Below are 22,904 nucleotides of genomic sequence, written 5' to 3'. Positions count from 1 at the left end.
CTATACAAACCAGATATTCTGTCCCCCTACCCCCAAATCCAACCCTCAAAGGAAAAATCTACATTTGTAAAGTACTTAATTCTGTGTGGTAAAATTTATAATGTGGTTTATAAGCATGTTTACCCATGGGTATCTCAATTTTGGTCCCCAGGTGACCCCATTAATCTGTGCGCATTCAGGTTTATGTCCCCACTGGGATATAAAAACAACACACACAAACACATACAAACACATATATATACAAACACACACAATATGTTAATACTTACACTATTCTCGTTGTCTTGTATGGAGCCCGAATCTGAATCATTTCTGTCACAATTTGACTTCTGTTTCACAAATAAAACAAGCAGAAGACCGAAACTATTATTATTTTTTTCTTATTTTATCATGTATAAAAATGAGACAAAATTTAAACTACAAATCTCTAACCACTGGTGTAAATATACAGGTTAAGGCAAAATAATCAGCCTATTAGTGAAATTGACTAAGGGATGTTTAACAGAGTAAAGACATTTTCACAGTATTTCCTATAATATTTTTTCTCTTCTGGAGAAAGTCGTATTTCTTTTAGTTTGGCTGCAATTAAAACAGTTTTTAAAACAATTTATGGTCAATATTATTATCCCCCTTAGGAAATTATTATTTGTGTCAATTGGCTACCAAACAAACCACCGTTGACCAACGGCCCAACAGTTTACAGGAGAGCTACGTTATGTAATAACATTGTCTTCAACTGCATATGCTGTTTGTTTGTTTTTTTACAGTCGGTCCTTTGAGGTCAGCGGTAATAAAAATGTGGGTAACACTTGAAAATAACGGTCCGTTAGTTAATGTATGTCCTTACATGACCAAAGTATGAATAGTCTTGTAAAGCATTAATTAATTATTGCTTGTTAACATTAGTTAGTGCACAGTAAGTCAACACTAACATTAAAAAAGATTAATGAATAGCATAATACACTTATTTCTAATAGTTTGATCATGTTAATAAATACAGTTGAAGTCATTTTCCCAAATGATGTTTAACAGAGCAAGGGAATTTTCACAGTATGTCTGATAATATTTTATCTCCTGGAGGAAGTCTTATTTGTTTTATTTCGGCTAGAATAAAAGCAGTTTTTAATTTTTTTAATTAAATTTTAAGGTCAATATTATTAGCCCCTTTAGGGTAATTTTCTACAGTCTACAGAACAAAACAAACGATCGTTATACAATACCTTGCCTAATTACCCTAACCTGCCTAGTTAACCTAATTAACCTAGTTAACCCTTTAAATGTCACTTTAAGCTGTATAGAAGTGTCTTGAAAAATATCTAGTCAAATATTATTCACTGTCATCAAGGCAAAGATAAAATAAATCAGTTATTAGAAATGAGTTATTAAAACTATTATGTTTAGAACTTCTCTCCGTTAAACAGAAATTGGGGAAAAAAATAAACAGGGGGATTAATAATTCTGACTTCAACTGTACATTAACCAACATTTACTAATGGACCTTTGTTTTAAAGTGTTTCCAAAATGTGTCTTAGTGGTTTTGAATTATACGTCAAGCATTTCTAGAACAATACTGAAGATCATAAGCCATTAAATCTTTATTAAAAAAATTCCTTAGCTGCAGGGAAGGCGAATGCTGAGCCACAAAGAACCTGAAGAATTACATTCAAAAGTTTCCACTGCTAGCAAAGCAATCAAGATTTTAATTATGACTAATTGCACTAATAAAAGCATAATACTTGCTTTAAAGATTATTAATGATGCTGTTTTTGACCTCTCTAGTTTTCTTTCCTCACTAACAAATGTATAAATGATTGAATGCATAAATAATTTAATTGATCACACTTTAAAATAAAGGTATATTAGAGAATATTTTTACTAAGATGAAAAAACAATTAATAATAGAGTTAGTTAACATTATTTAAATTAATTAACGTTAGTTCATGTTAACAATTCTTTAACTCGTGTTAACAAGCAGAACTATGTTCATAATGTATTAGTGAATGTTGAGCTAGAATTAATAAATGCTTTACAAGATTATTAATAATCCTATTTTTGACTGTCACATCTTTAGCTTTTTTTACGAACTAATAAATGTATAAATAACTCAATACATAAATATTTAAATCAGTCACAATTTATAATATATGGTATAATAATGTTTTTACTAACATGAACAATGAATTAATAATACTGTATATTACAGCGTTTATACATCTTTGTTAGTTTAAATAATACTAGTTCATGCTCACAATTACAGTATGTAACTCATGTTATCAAGCACAACGTTGGACGCTAATAATACATTAGTAAATGTTGAACTAGGATTAATAAATGCTTTACAAGATTATTCACACTTTGTTACTGTTATTAAACACATTAACTAATGGAGCTTTATTCTAAAGTGCGACAAAAAAAATCCAAAGTTAATTTGTTCAACGTTGGTCAATTAAATGATTAAGGTCACACAAATTCTCTGAATTAAAAAAAAGGACTCACCTTTAAAAGAAAAAAGCCTCGCATATTATCCACAAACTATGTCCAAATAAAGAGGGGAAAGAAAAAAAAAAAAAATAGGAAAATTCGACTAATAAGGATGATCACCGACAAAAAAAAGCGACTTTTGTTACATAACAGCACATCTTACTCTGGAAGACCATCAGAGATGTTGGTTTGCATGTTTATTTTCTGATGGCGTACACAACCGTAAAGGTAGCATGTCACTTCCCTGCTGCTCATTTGCATTTTAAACAAATAGAGAAGCACCGGCCTCTAACAGTGTTACCACACACACGACTTGCTCATGTTGAGAGGAACTGCATTTCACAACGGAGTGATGTTTGCACTGTTTTCTGGAGGTAAAAAACGAAACAGAAGAAGTTTGAACGTGTATTATCTACAGGTATCTTACATGCCGAATCGGATTAAAAAAAACTGATCAATAAAGTTTGTTTTCAGTTGGAATGGGTGAACTAGTGTCAGCACATGTTAAATGTAAAAGAGCGTCACTTACAACCCTAAATCAGAAAAAGTTGTGACAGTATGGAAAAACCAATTAAAAGAAGAAGCGATTTCCAAATCTACTTTGACTTGTATTTCCTTGCAGACAATATGAACACAACATATTTCATGTTTAGTCTAGTCAACTTTTGCATTTCATTTACAAATATACATCCTTTCCTGTCATTCAGACCTGCAATACAATCCAAAAAAAGTTGGGACAGGAGCGATTTGGGACTAGTAAATCACGTGAACTGGTTAAATAATGATGTGATGATGTCAACAGGTGATTGTAATTATGACAAGTACCACAATATGTAGTTGCATCCACAAATGCCAGTTAAAATTGTACTGTGCCAAAGGGAAGCCCTATGTTAACAGTGTCCAGAAGCGCCATTTCTCTAGGCTCAGAGGCATCTGGGATGGACCATCACTCAGTGGAAACATGTATACCGTGGTCAGATAAATCAGTATTTCAGGTACTCTTTGAGAGAAATGGACACTGTGTGCTCCAGACCAAAAAAGAAAAGGATCATTCAGACTGTTCAAGCAGCAAGTCCAAACTGACATGTTGCAGTACCCTCTTTTGGACACTTGAGGGCACTAGCTTATTTTGTAGTTTAACTTTATTTCCTATAATCCTTTGCACTTCTGATTGTATTCTGTTACAGCGGTCTCTTGTTTGTTAATTTAGCCCTGTCTTTATAAAACCCTTTTGTCTTGTGTTTTAGTTGCCTTAGGATTTTGTTAGCCCCTCATGTCTAGTATGTTTGTTTGGTTATCTAGTCTTGTATTTGCTTATTCTTGGATTCTTGTTTGTTTTTGTCAGCAATTATACCCAGTTTAGTATTTGCAGATTTTTGGATTCTTGATTGTTTTTGTTAACATTCCTACCCTGTTTTTGTATTTGCTGATTTTTGGATTTTTTTTTTTGTCAGTTCTTTTGTCTGGACTCATTTCTAGATTTTTGTATCTTGCTTGAAGTTCCTGTGCAGATTAGGAAACCCCTTTGTTTTTGTCAAAATAAATTGCTGCACATGGATTTTTGTGTTTTGATGATTCTTCATCACGTGACACAAATAGGTTCTGTCGTGGTATGGGGTTGTGTCAATGTCCTTGGTAAAGGCAACTTGAACTTCTGTTATGGCACCATTAATGCTGAGAAGAATATAGAGATTTTGGAGCACAATATTTCAGCAGGACAAGGCAAAACCACAAACTGCACATATTACAAAGTCCTGGCTGCGGAGGAAGAGGATACAGGTACATGATTGACCTGCCTGCAGTCCTGACCTGTCTCCAATAGAGAATGTGTGGCGCATTTTAAAGTGCAAAATGCGACAGCGGAGACTCCATACTGTTGCCCACCTTAAGACTTGTTTGAAGGAAGAATGGGAGAAAATGACACCTGAAACACTTCATCACTTGGTGTCTTCAGTCCTTAAATGTCTTGTAAGGGTTGTGAAAAGGTATGGCAACATTACAAAGTGGTAAATGCTTTACTCTTCCAAGTTTTTTTCAAATGTGTTGCAAGAACCAAAATTGTAATATGTGTTTATTTAAAAGCTAAAAATCATGAGGAACACATTAAATAATGTTAGTTGTATTGTCTGCAATGGAATACAAGCCAAAGTCAATTTAGAAATCACTACTTTCTTTTTTTATTTGGGTTTTCCATACTGTCCCGACGTTTTCTGATTTGAGGTTCTACATTTAAAGTTTTCTTTGGGAGTCTCTTTAAATTAGTTTAAATGGTCTAACAGGTTATCAAAAAAAGGTTTGCAATACTACTGCTACTAATGAGATGGAAAATAATATACAGTACTTTTATTTAATATACAGAAGAAAACAATATTATTTAAAAAGGGATATTACACTGTTTTGTTTAAATTTAAACAAGTTTGTCCTCACTAAAATTATGGCAGAATATTATTATTATTATTATTTTTTTTATTATTATTATTAATATTATGTTCATGTTTTTAATTTCAACAATACACTTATTGAAGTTATACTACACTTTGTTTTTGTCTTTGTCTTAATTTAAACAGGTTTGTTCTCACTAGAAGAAATTTTGGCAGATTATCATTAGTATTACCCAATAATACAAGATTCAAAGCTACTAGAACAAACACTTTCCATTCTGACACACACAAAAAAAAGTAAGTTTCCGAGGTAAAACTATAATGAAAATGAATTTAAACTAAACAAATTATGCAAATGATCAGATTACAAAGGAGATCAAAAACATCAGGAGGAAGTATCAAGTTCACCTAAAGCAAATGCAAATGCAATTCCAGCACAATATTATTATTATTATTATTATTATTATTATTATTATTATTATTATTATTATTATTATTATTATTATTATTATTATTATTATTATTATTATTATTCAGTTTCTAATTTTTTATTTGCTTTTGTTTTAAATTTAAACAATCCAAACTTAAAATATTAACTTAATTGCTGGTTTTATAAATATATTTTTAATAACCACAGTTTTTGATAGTAAATGTGTATTAAAATAGTAAAAAAAATTAAAATAGTAAAAAAAATAAACTCCTATTAAACCACTACAAAACTCTAGGTCCAATTGCAAACCTCCAGAATCTTAATTAAAACAATACTGTGATATGGATTTTTGGTCATACCAGCCAGCACTAATGAACACACAGTACATTTCTAATAAAAAAAACAAAAACAAATAAACTATAAATTGTGAGAGCTCCAAGAACTGACACATTCCACTCTGACACAAAAAAAAAGTAAGTTTCCGGGTTACAAACAAAATGAAAATTAAATAAAACTAAAAAGAAATATGCAAATGATCACATTCCAAAAAACATTTTTTAAAAATATGAGGAAGTATCAAGTTCACCTGAATCATTAAATGCAAGATTACTCTCCCTAGAAGAAATTACAGCACAATATAATACTACTACTACTACTACTACTACTACTAATAATAATAATAATAATAATAATAATAATTATTATTATTATTATTATTATTATGTTCAAGTTTTTAATTTAAACAAGCTATACTACACTTTTTTGTTGTCTTTGTCTTAATTAAATAAAGTTTGTTCTCACTAGAAGAAATTATGGCAGAATATTATAATTTTTAATAATTATAAAAAAAAATTTACTTCGTTTTTAAAATTAACTTAATTGTACGTTTTATAAATAGATTTTGAATAACCACAGTTTTATTGTAAAAAACTAAACAAACAAGAAACATGTTGAATGAGAATCTTAAATATTTTTATGGCAAACTTTAAAAAAATAAACATGATTTAGTATTCAAAAATGTTTTATTTTGATTATGTTTTTAAGTATAGTATTTAAAAATATGAAGAGTAAAACCAGTCTATGTTTTAATTCCAGTACTTTTACCATAAACCGACATCTATCATTTGGTAGAGGTTGATATTTTATAAATTATGGGATGTGTTTAAAAAAAGCATCGAGTGTGTTAGCTAGCGACGTTAGGAGTTAAGAAATGTAATGTACCTCCAGAATCTTAATTAAAACAATACTGTGATATGGATTTGTGGTCATACCAACCAGCACTAATGAACATAAAGTACATTTCTAATAAAAAACAAACAAACAAAATATAAATTGTGAGAGCTCCAAGAACTGACACATTCCACTCCGACTCAAAAAAATGTAAGTTTCCGGGTTAAAAACAAAATGAAAATTAAATAAAACTAAAGTTAATATGCAAATGATCACATTCCAAAAAAGACGAGGAAGTATCAAGTTCACCTGAACCATTAAATGCACGATTACACTCACTAGAAGAAATTACGGCACAATAAATAATAATAATAATAATAATAACAATAATAATAATAATAATAATAATAATAATAATAATTATTATTATTATTATTTTGTTCAAGTTTTTAATTTAAACAAGCTATACTACACTTTTTTGTTGTCTTTGTCTTAATTTAAACAAGTTTGTTCTCACTAGAAGAAATTATGGCAGAATATTATAATTATTATTATTATTATTAACCAATAATACAAGATTGAAAGCTACTAGAACAAACACTTTCCATTCTGACACAAAAAAATTTAAGTTTCCGGGTTAAAAACAAAATGAAAATTAAATAAAACTTAAGTAAATATGCAAATGATCACATTCCAAAAAAGATTTTTTTTTAAATATGAGGAAGTATCAAGTTCACCTGAACCATTAAATGCAAGATTACTCTCACTAGAAGAAATTACGGCCCAATATACTACTACTACTACTACTACTACTACTACTACTACTACTACTACTACTACTACTAATAATAATAATAATAATAATAATAATAATAATAATAATAATAATAATAATAATAATAATAATAATAATAATTATTATTATTATTATTATTATTATTATTATTATTATGTTCAAGTTTTTAATTTATACAAGCTATACTACACTTTTTGTTGACTTTTGTCTTAATTTAAACAAGTTTGTTCTCACTAGAAGAAATTATGGCAGAATATAATTTTTAATTATTATTTTACTTCGGTTTTAAAATTAACTTAATTGCTCTTTTTATAAATAGATTTTGAATAACCAGAGTTTTATTGTAAAACAAACAAGAAACATGTTGAATGAGAATCTTAAATATTTTTATGGCAAACTTAAAAAAAATAAAGACGATTTAGTATTTAAAAATGTTTTATTTTGATTATGTTTTTAAGTATAGTATTTAAAAATATGAAGAGTAAAACCAGTCTATGTTTTTTTTCAAGTACTTTTACCATAAACCGACATCTATCATTTGGTAGAGGTTGATATTTTATAAATTATGGGATGTGTTTAAAAAAAGCATCGAGTGTGTTAGCTAGCGACGTTAGGAGTTAAGAAATGTAATCCAAAAAAAGTTTTTTTCTTGGTGGGGCAGTTAAAGGGCTAAAATAGTTATACTGCAATTAAACCACTAGGTCCAACTGCATGTACCTCCAGAATTGTAATTAAAACAATACTGTGATATAGATTTTTGACCATACCAACCACCACTAATGAATATAAATTTAAACAAGTTTGTTCTCACTAACAGAAAATGGCGGCACATTATTTCTAGTTTTATAAACAGATTTTTTAATAACCATAGTTTTTGATAGTACATTTGTATTAAAATAGTTAAACTCCAGTTAAACCACCTCTAGGTCTAGGTTCAATTGCAAACCTCCAGAATCCTAATTATTAACAAATAATAATATTAATAATAATAATAATAATAATAATAACAAAACTTTTTTTGTCCATGTTTTTAATTTAAACAATACACTTATTGAAGGGATATTAAACTTTTTTGTTGTCTGAATTTGAACAAGTTTTTTCACACTAAAAGAAATGATGGCACAATATTATCATTGTTATTATTAATTATAATTATTTATTTACTTTTGTTTTTAAAATTCAAACAATACACTTTTTATTGCTTTAAACAATTTTTGTTGTTCATGTTTTTAATTTAAACAATACACTTATTGAAGGGATATTACTATTATATTATTATTATTATTCATTCTTTTTAATTATTTATTTACTTTTTAAATTTAAACCATGCACGTTTTATATCTTTTTTACTTAAAAGATTAACTTAATCGCTAATTTTATAAATAGATTTTTAATAACCACAGTTTTTGTGGAACTTTGTTGTCCATGCTTTAATTTACACAATGCACTTATTGAAGGGATATTACACTTTTTTGTTGTTGTTGTCTTTGTCTTAATTTAAACATTCCAACAGGTTATCAAAAAAAAAGGTTTGCAATACTACTACTAATGAGAGGAAAAATTATGTTTTTATTCATAATATAAAAGAAAAAAATAATTTTTGAAGGGATATTACAATTTTTTGTGGTCTTAGTCTAAATTTAAACAAGTTTGTTCTCACTAAAAGTAATGGCGGCACATTATTTCTAGTTCTATAAATAGATTTTTTAATAACCAGTTTTTCATAGTACATTTGTATTAAAATAGTTAAACTCCACAACAAAGCACCAAGTCTAACTGCATACCTCCAGAATCTTAATTAAAAAAATAGTGCGAGACAAATTTTTGGTCATACCACACGGCACTAATAAACATAAATTTCTAATTTAAAAAAAAAAAACAAGAACAAACACTTTCCATTCTGACTAAAAAATGTTTTCCGGTTGAAAACAAAATGAAAATAAAATAAAACTAAAGCAAATATGCAAATGATCAGTTTACAAATAAATGACAAAAAAGAATGAGGAAGTATCAAGTTCACCTAAAGCATCAAAAGCAAACACATTCACACACGAATGTTTCCCCTAAAAAAGGCAGAGTCACTGCACAAAACTTCCTCCCCGCCTTGATTATTAACCCGACAGAAAGTTCAAGATCACAGACCCGCTTTTTTTACCTCTGAGGTGACGCTTTCTGTTGAATAAATTGAGTCCCTCGTGCGCCGCACCTGCGCCATGTCATCGGAGCACCTGGACCCATTGCGCTCTTTATACGGGACATCAGACTCCTGCAATGAGCCCACCAGAACGGGCATTGAACCAGTCAGTCCTCCTCTCTTGCGCAAGCCCACACTGTCATTCTGGTGGACGGGGCTGTTTAGACTACGCTGCAGCGTATCTGACGCTGAATAATTAATCTGCTGGTCCTCTTGCACTTCCAATATGCTGGGGTGTTTGTCACTGCCAACACGCTTGGCTCGAATAAGTTTGACTTTTCTGCGGAGTACAGTAATCACAGATTTTTTGTCCCCCATGTTGGAAGGGTGCAGGTTTTTTTTTTTTACAAGTCAGTTGTCAGGCCTTTCTGTCACTCTCTAGAGCTGGCGTGTCACCTGGAAATACAAAAAATAAACAGGAAATGATGAAAAGCCATTTAAAAATATAGTTATTATGATAATAGTATATGCAATATTAATAAATCGCAGAGAGGTGTAATAAATTACTTTTTTAGGGATGCACCCAAATTAAAATTCTCGGCTGAAGTTGACAATCTTTTCCCAGTAGGTGCTGCTCTGCTATTGGCTAGAAGGTGAACCTAGACCTGAAAATTGGTAGAGAAAAATACAGGAAATTATTAGCCGATAAGAGTCAGAATATCTGCCAACTTTCCTTCATTTATATCAGGGGTCACCAATCTCCATCCTGGAGGGCCGGTGTCCCTGCAGGGTTTAGCTCCAACTTGCCTTAACACACCTGCCTGGGTGTTTCAAGTATAACGAAGACCTTGATTAGCTTGTTCAGGTGTGTTTGATTAGAGTTGAAGCTAAAATCTGCAGGACACCGGATCTCCAGGAACAAGTTTGGTGACCCTTGATTTATAATGTCAAAATAAGGGTCTCAAACTGCCGGCCTGCAGGCCATTTAAAGGAATATACTATAGACCACTGTCACATTAAATGTCCCATGAAGTGCTTTGAAATGTGCATTTTCATTCAATGTTTGACGTAATCTTATCTGAAAAAATGAAGAGAGAGTGGGACATAGTAGCTCCTTCCCTTTTACAAAAACAGCCAATAGCGTTGTTTTTAAATCACAGCTCTGCCAGTGAGAGTGGTTAAGATCAAGAGTATCAAATGAGAAGCAAATGAGAAGCATCTTAAAGGGGGCAGGACATGTCAGATACTAGAGAGTAGGGCTGGGGAATAAGATCTGTATCGGTATTTGACGGAACACCACTATCAATATCGATAATAAAAATTGTTTGGTATGTAGTTCTGGTATGAAGGCTTCAGTTTTATTAAATGTGGCTGCTGAGCGCACGTCTTTGAAGCAATGGCAATAAGCTTAGGGTTTCAGTTTGTCATTTCTGATGGAGGCATGCGACGTGCACATGGGAGCGACATGCACATGGTGAGCACATTTTCCAGGTACACTCGCTTAAAAAACATCTGAACTTTTCTGAATGACATGAGGGCACCAAGATTCATGCAAGTAGAACTAACCAATCTGCTTCACACTTTTTATGTAATATACACATCTCAGTAATAACGGCAGACTAATTACCTCAGACAAAACAGTGCACCCAAACACTGCAGCGCTTTTTACTTTTCTCCATAAATTTGCATCGGAGCGGCAGCAATGTTTAGTCTGTTGTCATCCTCTGAGAAAACGGTCGCCTAGTTACGAGAGGCACCATTGAAAATGGTGAAGAAAGCACGCGCTCGTGCTTGTCACCTCAGGTCAGAATAACAACACATGCGAAAATAAGTGCCGTATAGCAGCAGTGAGGAGATTGTAAATAAAAAAAAGAGATGCAAGGATGTCGCCAGAGAGGCTTTTTGGTTTCTTTTCTTGTGCATCCCAGCCCCTAGCTCCCCATCTAAAGCAATTTTTTAGCATAGGGGTAATGTAGTCATCTAACTTTACAATTTGTAATGTGCAGCATTTGAATAATGATGGTTATTTCCTTTACTTGAAAGCTCAGATTTGATTATCATACTTTGTTTTCTTGACGGAGTTTGAGGTTTACTATATCATTATTGACACCGATGTTGATCTACCTTTACCATTGCACACACTTTGTAATATTTTATTTATCAAGTTTAAGAGTCTCTTTAACACTTCTGTTTATTTTATTATGAAGAGATCAGATATTTTGTTTGAATATTTAAGTTTTTGACTATTAAAACTATTTGCCTTAGTAATGCTGGTAAGTGGTTAAATAAAAAAATCGTAATATTCTTAACAGTATTGTTAAAAAAATATGCAATAATTATCAATATCGAATGATATGAAACATGATAGTGTGATAATTTTTTGCTACGTCACCCAGCCCTACTAGACAGCATTTGATTGGTCAAGATTTGAGGGAAAACTGAAGTTTGAGGTGATATACTGTCCCAGTCCGCCCCTGCATATTAGTCATGATATGAAATGTTCAAATTAATGCTTGTATACTAACTTTTACATCAAAAGGCATGTCTATAAAAGTTTAACAAAACAAAAAAAACAAAAATAGACACAATATAATCGGTGTGAAAATATATATTCACTTTTGAACGGACTTATTAAATGAATATTTTTTTAAATATATCAACATAACACCTATATGTTTTTCTATTTTTCCAGGCTAGACATCACATTTAAGAAAAGGCTATTCCTATAATAACTCAAAAGCTCAGTACATTAATCATTTACAGTATTAATGGCCAAACACTGTGCCTTCATATTGATTTTTCTGTTCACTTCTCCAGCAAAGATGGGAAAAATCAATAAGGAACATGTTTGAGGCTATAAATCTACACAGTGATTCGTGGTCCACAGAGAGTCACCTAAAAACGAATTTCAGTTCATGTCATTTATCACTTGTTTTAAATGGGGATAACATGTCATTGGTGCGATTCAAGCCATAGACTCATCCGTCTACCTTTGTGTTGCATTATAATCTGACTTCGCAGCTACATGTTACCTGTTGTTCACACAACGACAATAATAGACAGTGACACTGCTGAGGCGAGCATCACTAATATTACGGCTCATATTTTAGGCTTACTGGTATGAACAATGCTCTTCCTTAAACCAATTAAGTATTATTAAACTTCATAGCGTTTATATAATGTGGAAAGATGCGGATGATGAGTGGCAGATGTTTTTTTATATTATGTATTACATAAGCTATCCACATTATGAATAGGACAGTACATTATGGCAATATATGTTGTATATGGACAAAATAAAAAAAGTCTATCATGCTCTATTGTTTGTTTTATGGTGTCACAAAATACCTGCTTTTATACATTTTCAAAATATATAATATATGAGTGGAAATATTACACACTATTTTGGGGATTCAGATAGAAATATGATTTACAGCATGGAAAATAAGTATTAAACACGTCATGTTTTTTCCTGGGAATGATATTTCAAAAAGGAGCTGTTAACATGGAATAGGACCAGATTTTGGTAAAAACCCAAACAATACAAACATAAAAACTCAACAAAAACATCTGAAAAATTAGGTATGTGTAATAACAACGAAACGACACAAGGACAAAAGTTCTGAACTACTGAAATGTATTTAATACTTTATATTGGTGATGGCAGCTTAAAGTCGCCTCTCATATGGAGAATGAAGTCACGTGAATTGCTCTGCAGATGCGAGTTTTACACAGACTTCAACAGAGTGTAAAAATCTTGATGGTTATGTGGGTCTCGTCTATCAAATCTGAGCTTTAATTTGTATTTTACATTGGATTCGAGTCAGATGATTGGCTGGGCCATTCTACAGCTTGATTTTCTTTCTCTGAAAGCATTTAAGATTCCTTGGCTGTTTTTGGACCATTGTCTTCCTGAAATGTCTACCCTGGTTTCATCTTCATCATCTTGATAATGTGGATGTTGGACTGAAGCAGCTGATATTGAAGTACAATGGTGAAAGGCAGAGAGTTGCTGAAGAACTACTGAGAGATTTCAGCTGCTGTCTGGGCTTTCACTGCCTTTCTACACCTTCCTTTTTCCATGTGTTCAATACTTTTTTCCTGCGTCATTTCATTATGATAACTTAATTAGTAAATGAATTAGTTTTGTTTTCTTTGCATATTATATATTATATTCTATATTATATATTATATTCTTTATATGGATTTCTTTTGTTGCTATCAACATGGTGAAACCAGTGAAAATTAACAGCACCTTCAGAAATATGTTTTCTGAGGAAAAAAAGGTCACGTGTTCAATACTTATTTTCCCTGCTGTATGTAGTGTCTACATTTTTTACTTTATTTAGCAATACATCATTTTTAAATATGTTTATTAGGTTTTGAAAAGTTTTTTTATATTTTAATAATATTTATTTTATATTAAAAATTTTTTAATCAAAACATTTACCCTGAAAATGTTAAATAAAATGAAAAATATGATCACATATAATTAAGTAAACTGTATATATTATAGAGTATATATTTTAAAAAGTAAAAAAAAACAAGAAAAAAAAAATGTTCTTTACATGTGGTCAATATACATAGAAATCGTTGACCGACTTTACAGAAATGGTACCATATCATGATCTATATATTGCTATCATGTTATCATTTTTATTTTATCATCAAATTAGCATAATCATTTGACATTAAAGAATGAAGCTGCAAATTATTATATAAACTACATTTAAATATATTACTAACAAATATATTTTTTACGAATTACATTTCACAATTTTTACTGTACTTTCAATTGAATACATTCACTTCTGGTCAGCATAAAAGACTAAATTATACATAAATTATTATTTAAAAAAGCAATATCTGCATAATCCTCTTATGGGTTTAAATTCTGTGAACATGAACAGCAGATTAAGGCTTAAAGCAGCATGATATTATGCTCATGTGCTAAAAAATTAAACATTCTGTAACGATGGCACTCTTTCTACGCACTTAATAAACTTGACCTGCATATATAAGAAAAGTAAAAGGACTTCAACAATCTGAGCCTTAATCAGTAACTGGATTACAGCCAACTATCCATTTTGAGGAAATAGCTGTGTAAATATCAGAGCTGGGATTTCGTTTAATACCACAGATATACTTGTATAGCAAAAGGAAAAAACACTTTCAGGTTTGCTACAGTACACAAAGAAGTTGGACAATGGCATTGAAACACCTGGTTTAGTCCACAATAATTCATTAGTATGGTGTAGGGCCTCCTTTATTGGCCAATACAGTATCAATTCATCTTGGGAATGACAGATACAAGTCCTACACAATGGCCAGAGGGATTTTGTGCTGTTCTTCTTGCAGAATAGTGGCCAGGTCACTGCATGATGCTGATGGAGGAAAACGTTCTCGGACTCAGTCCTTCAAAAACCCCAAAATGGCTCAATATTATTTAGGATCTGGTGACTATGCAGGCCATGGGAGATGTTCAACTTCTCCCCCATGTTCATCTCCTCCATGTTCATCCATGACCATTCTGTCACCAATCTTGCTGTGCGCATTACCATCCTGATTCATGGTGCCACCTTCAGGATAAAATGTTTTAACCACTGGGTGCACATGGTCCTCCAGAATGGTTCGGTAGTCCTTGGCAGTGAAGCACCCATCTAGCACAAGTATTGGGCCTAGCAAAAATGCCATGATTTTGCAGCCCAAACCATCACTAATCCACCCCGCTTCACTCTTGGCATGCAACAGTCTGGGTGGTATGCTTCTTTGGGGCTTCTCCACACCATAACTCTCCTGGATGAGGGGGATTCAGTGAAGCTGGACTCAATGGAGAACAATACATGTTTCACACTGTCCACAGCTAAAGATTTTTGCTGCTGGCCCCATTGAAACCAGAAGGTTGACCAAAGGTTTGGCTATAGCAGCCCAGCCACGTATACTAGCTGACCCTGTGAAGCTCCAGTTTTGCACTCTGTTCGTACTAGTGTAATGTGCGATCAATGAAGAATGGCCACCAAGCTGGTCAAATTTATCGAGGAAACCTCCAACAGTGTTTCAGTTTCATTGTCCAAACCCTGTATGTCTTGTATGATATCCTGCAGTGTATACAACAGACTTTCGATATTTTAGAAAATATTCAACATTGTAAAAGTAGCTTTAAATAAAACTCATAACTATATACACTTTCATTTAGAAAAAAATAAATAAAATGGTGGTCTTTAGTGATTCATGTACATTGCAATTGAACCGTTATCAGACACACAAAAAAAGACATACAGACATAAAATTAATTCTTGTGGCTCCTGACAATACACTGAGGACACAATGTGAAACGATTAGTCTGTGCAACATAATTACCTGTAATCCTGCCTGGTTAAACAGTACATAACAACATTGAGTATGTTCCGGAAAATAGCTGGGTTTCTATCGCCCTGCATCGTAAATGTGCATTTTGAAGTATCGCATGAGAAAAGAGAAGGAAATGGCAAATGTATAATTAAAAAAATAATAATTTAATTCGCAAAAATGTTTAGACAAAGTGATCACAGCAAATAATGAGAGATGAAAATTGATCTGCCAATTAAACTCTCACATAGCAAACATTAAAGCCACAATGTTCGTGACAAGATTCCAGCGTGACAAGATTCCATCCACAAGCAATTAGACTATTGGCACCAGACACGACACAACTCACACAATTAAATACCAGTACCATTCAAAAATGCAAGACAGTGCACAGAACTCCCAATGAAATGATAGGGTTCATAATCTAATTAATACATTTTAAACCTCTTTAACGTTAATAAAAATTACATGCTGACAGACGGATATATTTGTTGGTTGGTTCAGCCTGATCTCATGAAGAACTATTTTACAGTTTGTCATTTAGTGGCTAATTCGAGTTCAGTTGTACGAAAATGTATGTGGCATGGCACCCAACCTCACCCGTAAACCCAAACGCCATTGGGGGATGAGCAAATCGTATTAAATTGTTCAAATGAGATTGTACGAAATTAAAAAGTTACGAATTGCGTAGAATTGTGTTGGTTTGTCAAATGCTCTATTGTTAATCTTTAAATTATATGCTTGCTTCTAGTCATTTAATTTTCAAGTTCTGAGGTAAACTGTCTGCTTCCACATTGAGCATGGCAATAAAAGTCCCATAAATAGCATTTAAACTCTAACATTAGTAGCATTTAGCACTGAAAACAGCACATAGACAGCATCTGAGGTGATCATTGTCATAGTAGTTTATGCTATTGTTCAGCCGCGACGGAATCTAAGAGAAGCTGCTTCTAAAACATAAACTTTGGTCATCGCTGTCGCCGATGGTTAGCACAAATACTCCTTTTAAACATGGAAGGACAGCTTTTATGGTTTGTCACAGCATCGCTTTTCATATAGTTGGGACATTGGTGAGACATAGCCAAAGACACAACAAAACTTATGCTGACGTCATGTTTGTCGACAAACAACATAACGACAAACGACAGACCGGAAGTAATTAACTTACAATGGAGAGTAGTCTAGGAGCTGCATGGCATTCCGATCATCTCCGTATGCGAAAAAAATTTAGAATCAGATTTGAGCTGCATAATGACGCTCTAAACGGGACAGAGTAACAACCCTATAATTTCTTTGTGCAAATTATATTGTTTTCCATATTAATTGAAATATAAAGTAGATAGGGCCAGTTTCTTTTACAAATATTATTGAGAACATTACATATTCTATTCTAAAACATAAGATCACTGACAAAAGCTAACACGTTTTCTAATATCATATATAAATTATATAAATAAATAATGAGCCTATTTATTGAGAAATGTTAAGAATTTGTTAGGAAATTAAACTTAATATTTATTATTTATTAGGAAATTAACAAAAATAATAATAATAATAATAATAATAATAATAATAATAATAATAATTATTATTATTATCATCATCATCATCTATCCATCCATTTTCTTTTTGGCTTAGTCCCTTTATTAATCCGGGGTTGTCACCACAGCGAAATGAACCACCAACTTATCCAGCATATGTTTTACGCAGCGGATGCCCTTTCAGCGGCAACCCATCTCTGAGAAGCATCCATACACACTCATTCACACTCACACACTACGGACAATTTAGCCTACCCAAGTCACCTGTACCGCATGTCTTTGGACTGTGGGGTAAACCAGAGCACCCGGAGGAAACCCATGCAAACGCGGGGAGAACATGCAAACTCCACACAGAAACGCCCACTGACCCAGCCGAGGCTCGAACCAGCGACCTTCTTGCTGTGAGGCGACAGCACATCTACTGTGCCACCATGTCACCCTTATTATTATTATTATTATTATTAAAGTAGGATAGTTTTTTTCTTTTACAATTTGACATTTAAACCACTGCAAAAAATGTTCAAACCAACAGGTCAATGTCATATACAGTGCAGATACATTTCGTAATAAATAACCTACTAAAAATTAAAACCATTAACGTTCACAGAAGACGTAATGTAAATTACACTTTTAAATAATAGGTCACCTATGTCTTTCGTCGTGAGCCCCAGCTGCGATCAAATTGGCATAAATGTTTTCAAAGAGCACTGTGAAGGGAGCGAAATTGTCAACACGAAGATCACTAAAACTGAACTTTAAAAATACTTCGGACGCTAATTACACCTAAGAGAGATTACTTTTTTTTTTAATCATTCCAAGTTTAAATGTTGGAACTTTCTAAATGAATAGGGCGACCGTTGGCTAACGAGAGTTTTCGGAAGCGCACCCTTGTTGTGATGTATTTCAGTGTTGTCCAAGCAGGTCAGTGTGCTTGAGATGAGAATTAGTAGTTTTATGTTAATTTTTGAATCAGAAAAAAAAAAAGTCTATATATATAAAAAAATATATATAAAAAAAAACATATTTCTATTCATAGTGGAGTAATAAAAATCAATATTTGTATTAATGCAGTCTCCACATTCCCTTTAAAATTTTCAGCGGTCTATAAATTTCTAGTATTCATTCGTTCATTCAACTATAGTAAAAGCACAGTGAATAAATGCTCTTGCTATCGCACTCCTTTATATTTGACACCGCAAACTCTCCCATGGTGCATGACAAAACTGTAAACTCTGTGTGACTGCCACAAGGTGGCGTATTCCGACAGCCATGTCTGAACGTCGTGTTCAGACAACTTTAGCGTGCATGCGTAACAACTGTTCTGTGGCATTTTGATTTCAGGAATGAATGCGTTTAGAATGGTTATGTCCATTATGTCAACGTGCATGTGCGAGCAGTTGTAGTTACAAACAAGTATTTGTATTATTTATTAAATTATTCAATTACTCAGATGCTCAAGCACTGGTTGTATTTAATTACATTTAATGTTAAGACTTTTTTTATAATAATTTTTTATAAGATTACAAGACTAATGTGTTTGTTTCAAGTAGCAAAAATTTAATGAATGGGATACCACCTCCAACTCATTTTGAACAAGGAAAAACTTATTTAAGTAGAAGTAACTAGACATTTACACTGCAGTAATGTAAAAAAACAACAACAACAAAAAAGACGTGTTCCTTACAGTGATGTGTAAAAATACAATATTAAACACTTATCAAAGTAAAAGTTATGTGTGAGTGTTTCGTTCAAATCTGTAGGCATCTTGGCAGTTAGCAAAAGTAGCAAAAGTAAATAAAAAAAGGAATGTTCAGCTTCCTCTTGGTTTTCTATGTAGATAAACTGGATCATCATGTAATCCTGAGCATAAATTACCTGCTACTCAAAAACTATGTGGATTCTCAGACTTCCTCATCAACCTGAAAAACGCAGATCTCTCCTGTCACTCCATCCTTCCAGGAAATTAAATAAAAGTCTTTCACAATAATCCGAGGAAACTCTCATAAACAGTGAGTGTAATCCATCATCCTCTCTTGTGCTATCAATGTACAGCATGGCATGGGTCTCGAACTCGATTCCAGGAGGTCCGCAGCTCTGCACAGTTTTGCTCCAACCCTAATCAAACACAGCTGATCCAACTAATCAAGGTGTTCAATCCTACTAGAGACTAATAAGCAGGTGTGAGATGGAGGTGGTTGGAGCTAAAATCTGCAGAGCTGATTTTTTTTACTGCTTGTTCTAACTACTGGACTTAGTTTAAACACAATTGTTTGGGACAACTTGTTGGTTTTATGTTCAATCTAGGACTACACGATATTAGAAAAATCTAATATCGCAATATTTTGTATTTTTGCAATATATAAATTTTTGCAATTATATATATAAAAACAAACACATAATTTCACCAGATGACTTGAGTCTGGCTTGAATGATTTAAAGCTCTATTTGCAAGCAATTTATCAATTTTAGATTGACTGGAATGATTCTGTAGGGGAGTGAATCATGCATTAAAATGTAATAAATAAATTACAAGCATAGCTAAATGCAACAGAGCAAATAAATAAGTGCTTTAAGGTTTTCAGGGTATAGTCAAATACCCTATTGTCCACCTTTTATTTCCTCATTATCATAAGTATTTCTGCCATTGTCATTATTCAGGTTGCTGTTGTTGTTGTTGTAGTGGTGATTGTAGTAGTAGTTGTGGTTGTTGAAGTAATAGCCGTAGTAGTATCAGTAATAGTAGACGTCATTGGTGTAGTAGTATCAGAATTAGTAGATGCTGTAGTAGCAGTAATTGTCGTTGGCGTAGTAGTATCAGAAGTAGCAGATGTTGTCGATGTAGATGTTGTAGTAGTGGTAAATGTTGTTGTAGTAATATCAGTTGTAATAGATGTTGTAGTAGCATCAATAGTAGTAGTCAATGTAGTAGTATCAGTCGTAGTAGACGTGGTAGTAGTAGACATTGTAGTAGTAGTTGTCGGTGTGGCTGTAGTAGCAGCCGTAGTGGTTGTAACATTAGTACTGTAATTCTCTGTAGTCGTAGTAGTTGGCATAGTACTTGTAATTAATTATTATTATTATTATTGTTTTTGTCAGTCGTTATTATTGTTGTCCTTTTCACTATCATTACATTACTATCATTGTTGTCATTCCTTACCACAGATTTTTAGGTGAATTATACCTTATAAATACAGTATGTGACTCTTTCAACATCATTTGGAGGTGTCCATGTCACTGAGCAATGTATGTGCAACAATGGTTCGTGCAGCCGCCTTTGCTTTTCTCCTGAACTTGAAAATATGATTGGCAGAATTGTAGAAATGCTGGATTAAGATCGTCTAGGGGCTCGAATAGAGATCGCGATCTTTTTTCGATTAATTGTGCAGCTCTAATAGAAGTATAGTTTTGTTTTTTATAGTTTTGTTCTTTTGCACAGAACAATCGTTTCACTTTAAGACCTTAAATGTATCACCAGGAGCCACGAGTATTCATTTTGCCTGTATATGTATTTTAGACTCTCAAACCACCAGTAGCTAATGACTTGCAATTCACGAATCACCTTCAGATAAAAATGAAACCTTTGAGATAAAGAATACAAATAAACAATCTACTGAACAAAGGGTCATGCACATTATGAATGCCCTCAGGCATCGTAAATAAGCAGCAAATATTCATTTGAGTGAACTATCCCTTTAGATTCTGCGCTCATAAATAAAGTATGAAATCAGACAAACCAAAGAAACTGAATCTCTTGATGATAACACTGAAATCTAGCACAACAAACACACCGACATTAGCTAAATTAGGCGTGAGATACAACCGCTCAGTCAAACTGTGTGTAATCATTAACTTCCAAGTAAATAAAACTGGCCATAAAGTTTGGTCTGAGCTAACCGTGAAGGTGGAGCGGTCAGAATTGCATCCATGATGCTTTTATAACACTCTAAACAAACTTCCTGAATTTGCTTCAATGACCATTAGTATTCCCTTCATTCATTTGTTACAGACTATACACAGCTATAAAGTGAATTCAGAGCCACACGCTGCAGTCAGATGAAGGATTTATTGTATATTTATTATCCGTCTGTTCATACTACTAAGCGTGTTTAAGTTTCTCCCCGTATGTTTGCCATGTTTAAATGCACTCACAAATTTCAGACATTAAAAAAAAAGCACTTAAAAGCAAAATATACTGAATTAGTGTCTTTCTAAGCAGCTGTAATCATCTAAAAATGTATCTGCATGCATGTCTATCCGTCACTTTGGTTCCCAGACATTTTGACCAATGAGTTTTCATGATAATTGCATGACTTACAATGGAAACAAGTAAAATGAAAGTACAAAAAAACGATTACATGCTTTTGCAAATATGTCACAGAGCAACATTTCAAGATAGTATTTTCTCCAATTGAAAGGGAGAGCAAGATTACAGTCTTTGATGCCAACCAGAAAATGTGCAGAACGGCAGTTATGAAAATGATAGATGAAGCAGATGCATTATGATTTATCATGTCGATCTGTCAAAGACAGCACCGAGTTTATTGTATGCGCAAGTATTTTACAGTACTTTAACAAATACCTCTGGCAATGTCTTTGAACAATTATATTTGATTTACCAAAGTCACACAAGTGGCAATTTCACATCACATCAATAATAGAGAGACGTCACATCCATAACCAAGCATTTTACTCATGAATGCAAAAATGTAAATAAAATAAAGTCAATTATTTTTGTTTTATAGTGAACCAACTCTTTGTTTTTTGGGGGGTGTGCAGTGTAACTCACAAAATTTCTACAAAGCATGTTGTTTACTGTAAACCCGCATACTTTTTTGGTCACATAACGCATGTTAACTTTCCTCCTTTAAAAATAAAAAAAAACTGTTTGCAGATTAATATTTTTCTGATCTCATAACTCTTAGTGGATTTGGAAAATAGAAACAGAGGTTTCAATATAATGTTTACATGAGCAATTCCAGCGTTATGGATATGAGACTTGCAGTAAAAGCTTAAAGCACAAATTCATAGAGAAAGTAAATGTCTACATTATATTGAAACTAGAGGTGTAACGGATCACGGTTGATCCATTTTTTTACTTGTAGAATAATCCTGAATTTGTAATGATAGCAGAGAGATCGCCTCTCACATCATTCAAAAAACATGTATGAAAGCATTTAGGCTTTTCTGTAAAATATAATGATGCTGGAAGAAGTCATGATAGGTTATTCGAGATGTGGTGGGTTTCTTAGGTTATTAAAGGAGTTTTCTGTCACTACTTGTTTAGTCTGCATTAATGCGTTTGGTGTAAGCTGCACAATTAATCATTAAATGTTCGAGATTTCAACACCAACGCAACATAAATTATAGATGATGGTGATTTGCATATGTTTATTGATCCTTCAAATCTGTGCTTGAAAAATGCAAATATCAATTAGGAGATTAAGTTTAGTCTTTTGAGTTAGTTATGAAGTTACAAACAGTCAAAAGAACCAGAAGTACCGGGATAACATGACAGTGATTTTAATCTTTACCATAAACTGCAGTTCATGGTTTAGATATAACCACTGATGTTTATGGTAAAGATTAAAATCACCGTCATGTGATCAAAAATGAAAGTTGTAGG

The 22,904-nt window shown here is 32.6% G+C and overlaps 1 protein-coding gene across 4 annotated transcripts in view; it reads right to left on the bottom strand.

The window, feature by feature from the left end:
- mctp2b (multiple C2 domains, transmembrane 2b) overlaps positions 1-22,904 on the bottom strand; it is a 77,806-nt gene that overhangs the window by 50,898 nt on the left and 4,004 nt on the right. For 2 of the 4 annotated variants that reach the window (XM_056461067.1, XM_056461068.1), the window contains exons 2-4: positions 9,960-10,057; positions 9,414-9,848; positions 270-329 (exon numbers count right to left, since the gene is read on the bottom strand). In XM_056461067.1, the coding sequence (XP_056317042.1) occupies positions 270-329; positions 9,414-9,770 (417 nt within the window). In that variant the 5' untranslated portion in view covers positions 9,771-9,848; positions 9,960-10,057. Of the gene's footprint in view, positions 1-269; positions 330-2,496; positions 2,576-9,413; positions 9,849-9,959; positions 10,058-22,904 lie in introns of those variants that run through there. The other 2 variants (XM_056461069.1, XM_056461070.1) reach the window with 1 other exon arrangement.

The sequence above is a fragment of the Danio aesculapii genome, chromosome 7 (assembly GCF_903798145.1).
Source record: "Danio aesculapii chromosome 7, fDanAes4.1, whole genome shotgun sequence".
Classification (NCBI taxonomy): Eukaryota; Metazoa; Chordata; class Actinopteri; order Cypriniformes; family Danionidae; genus Danio; species Danio aesculapii.
Note: the sequence above shows the minus strand (reverse complement) of the source record. Positions and strands in the feature narration are given on the sequence as shown.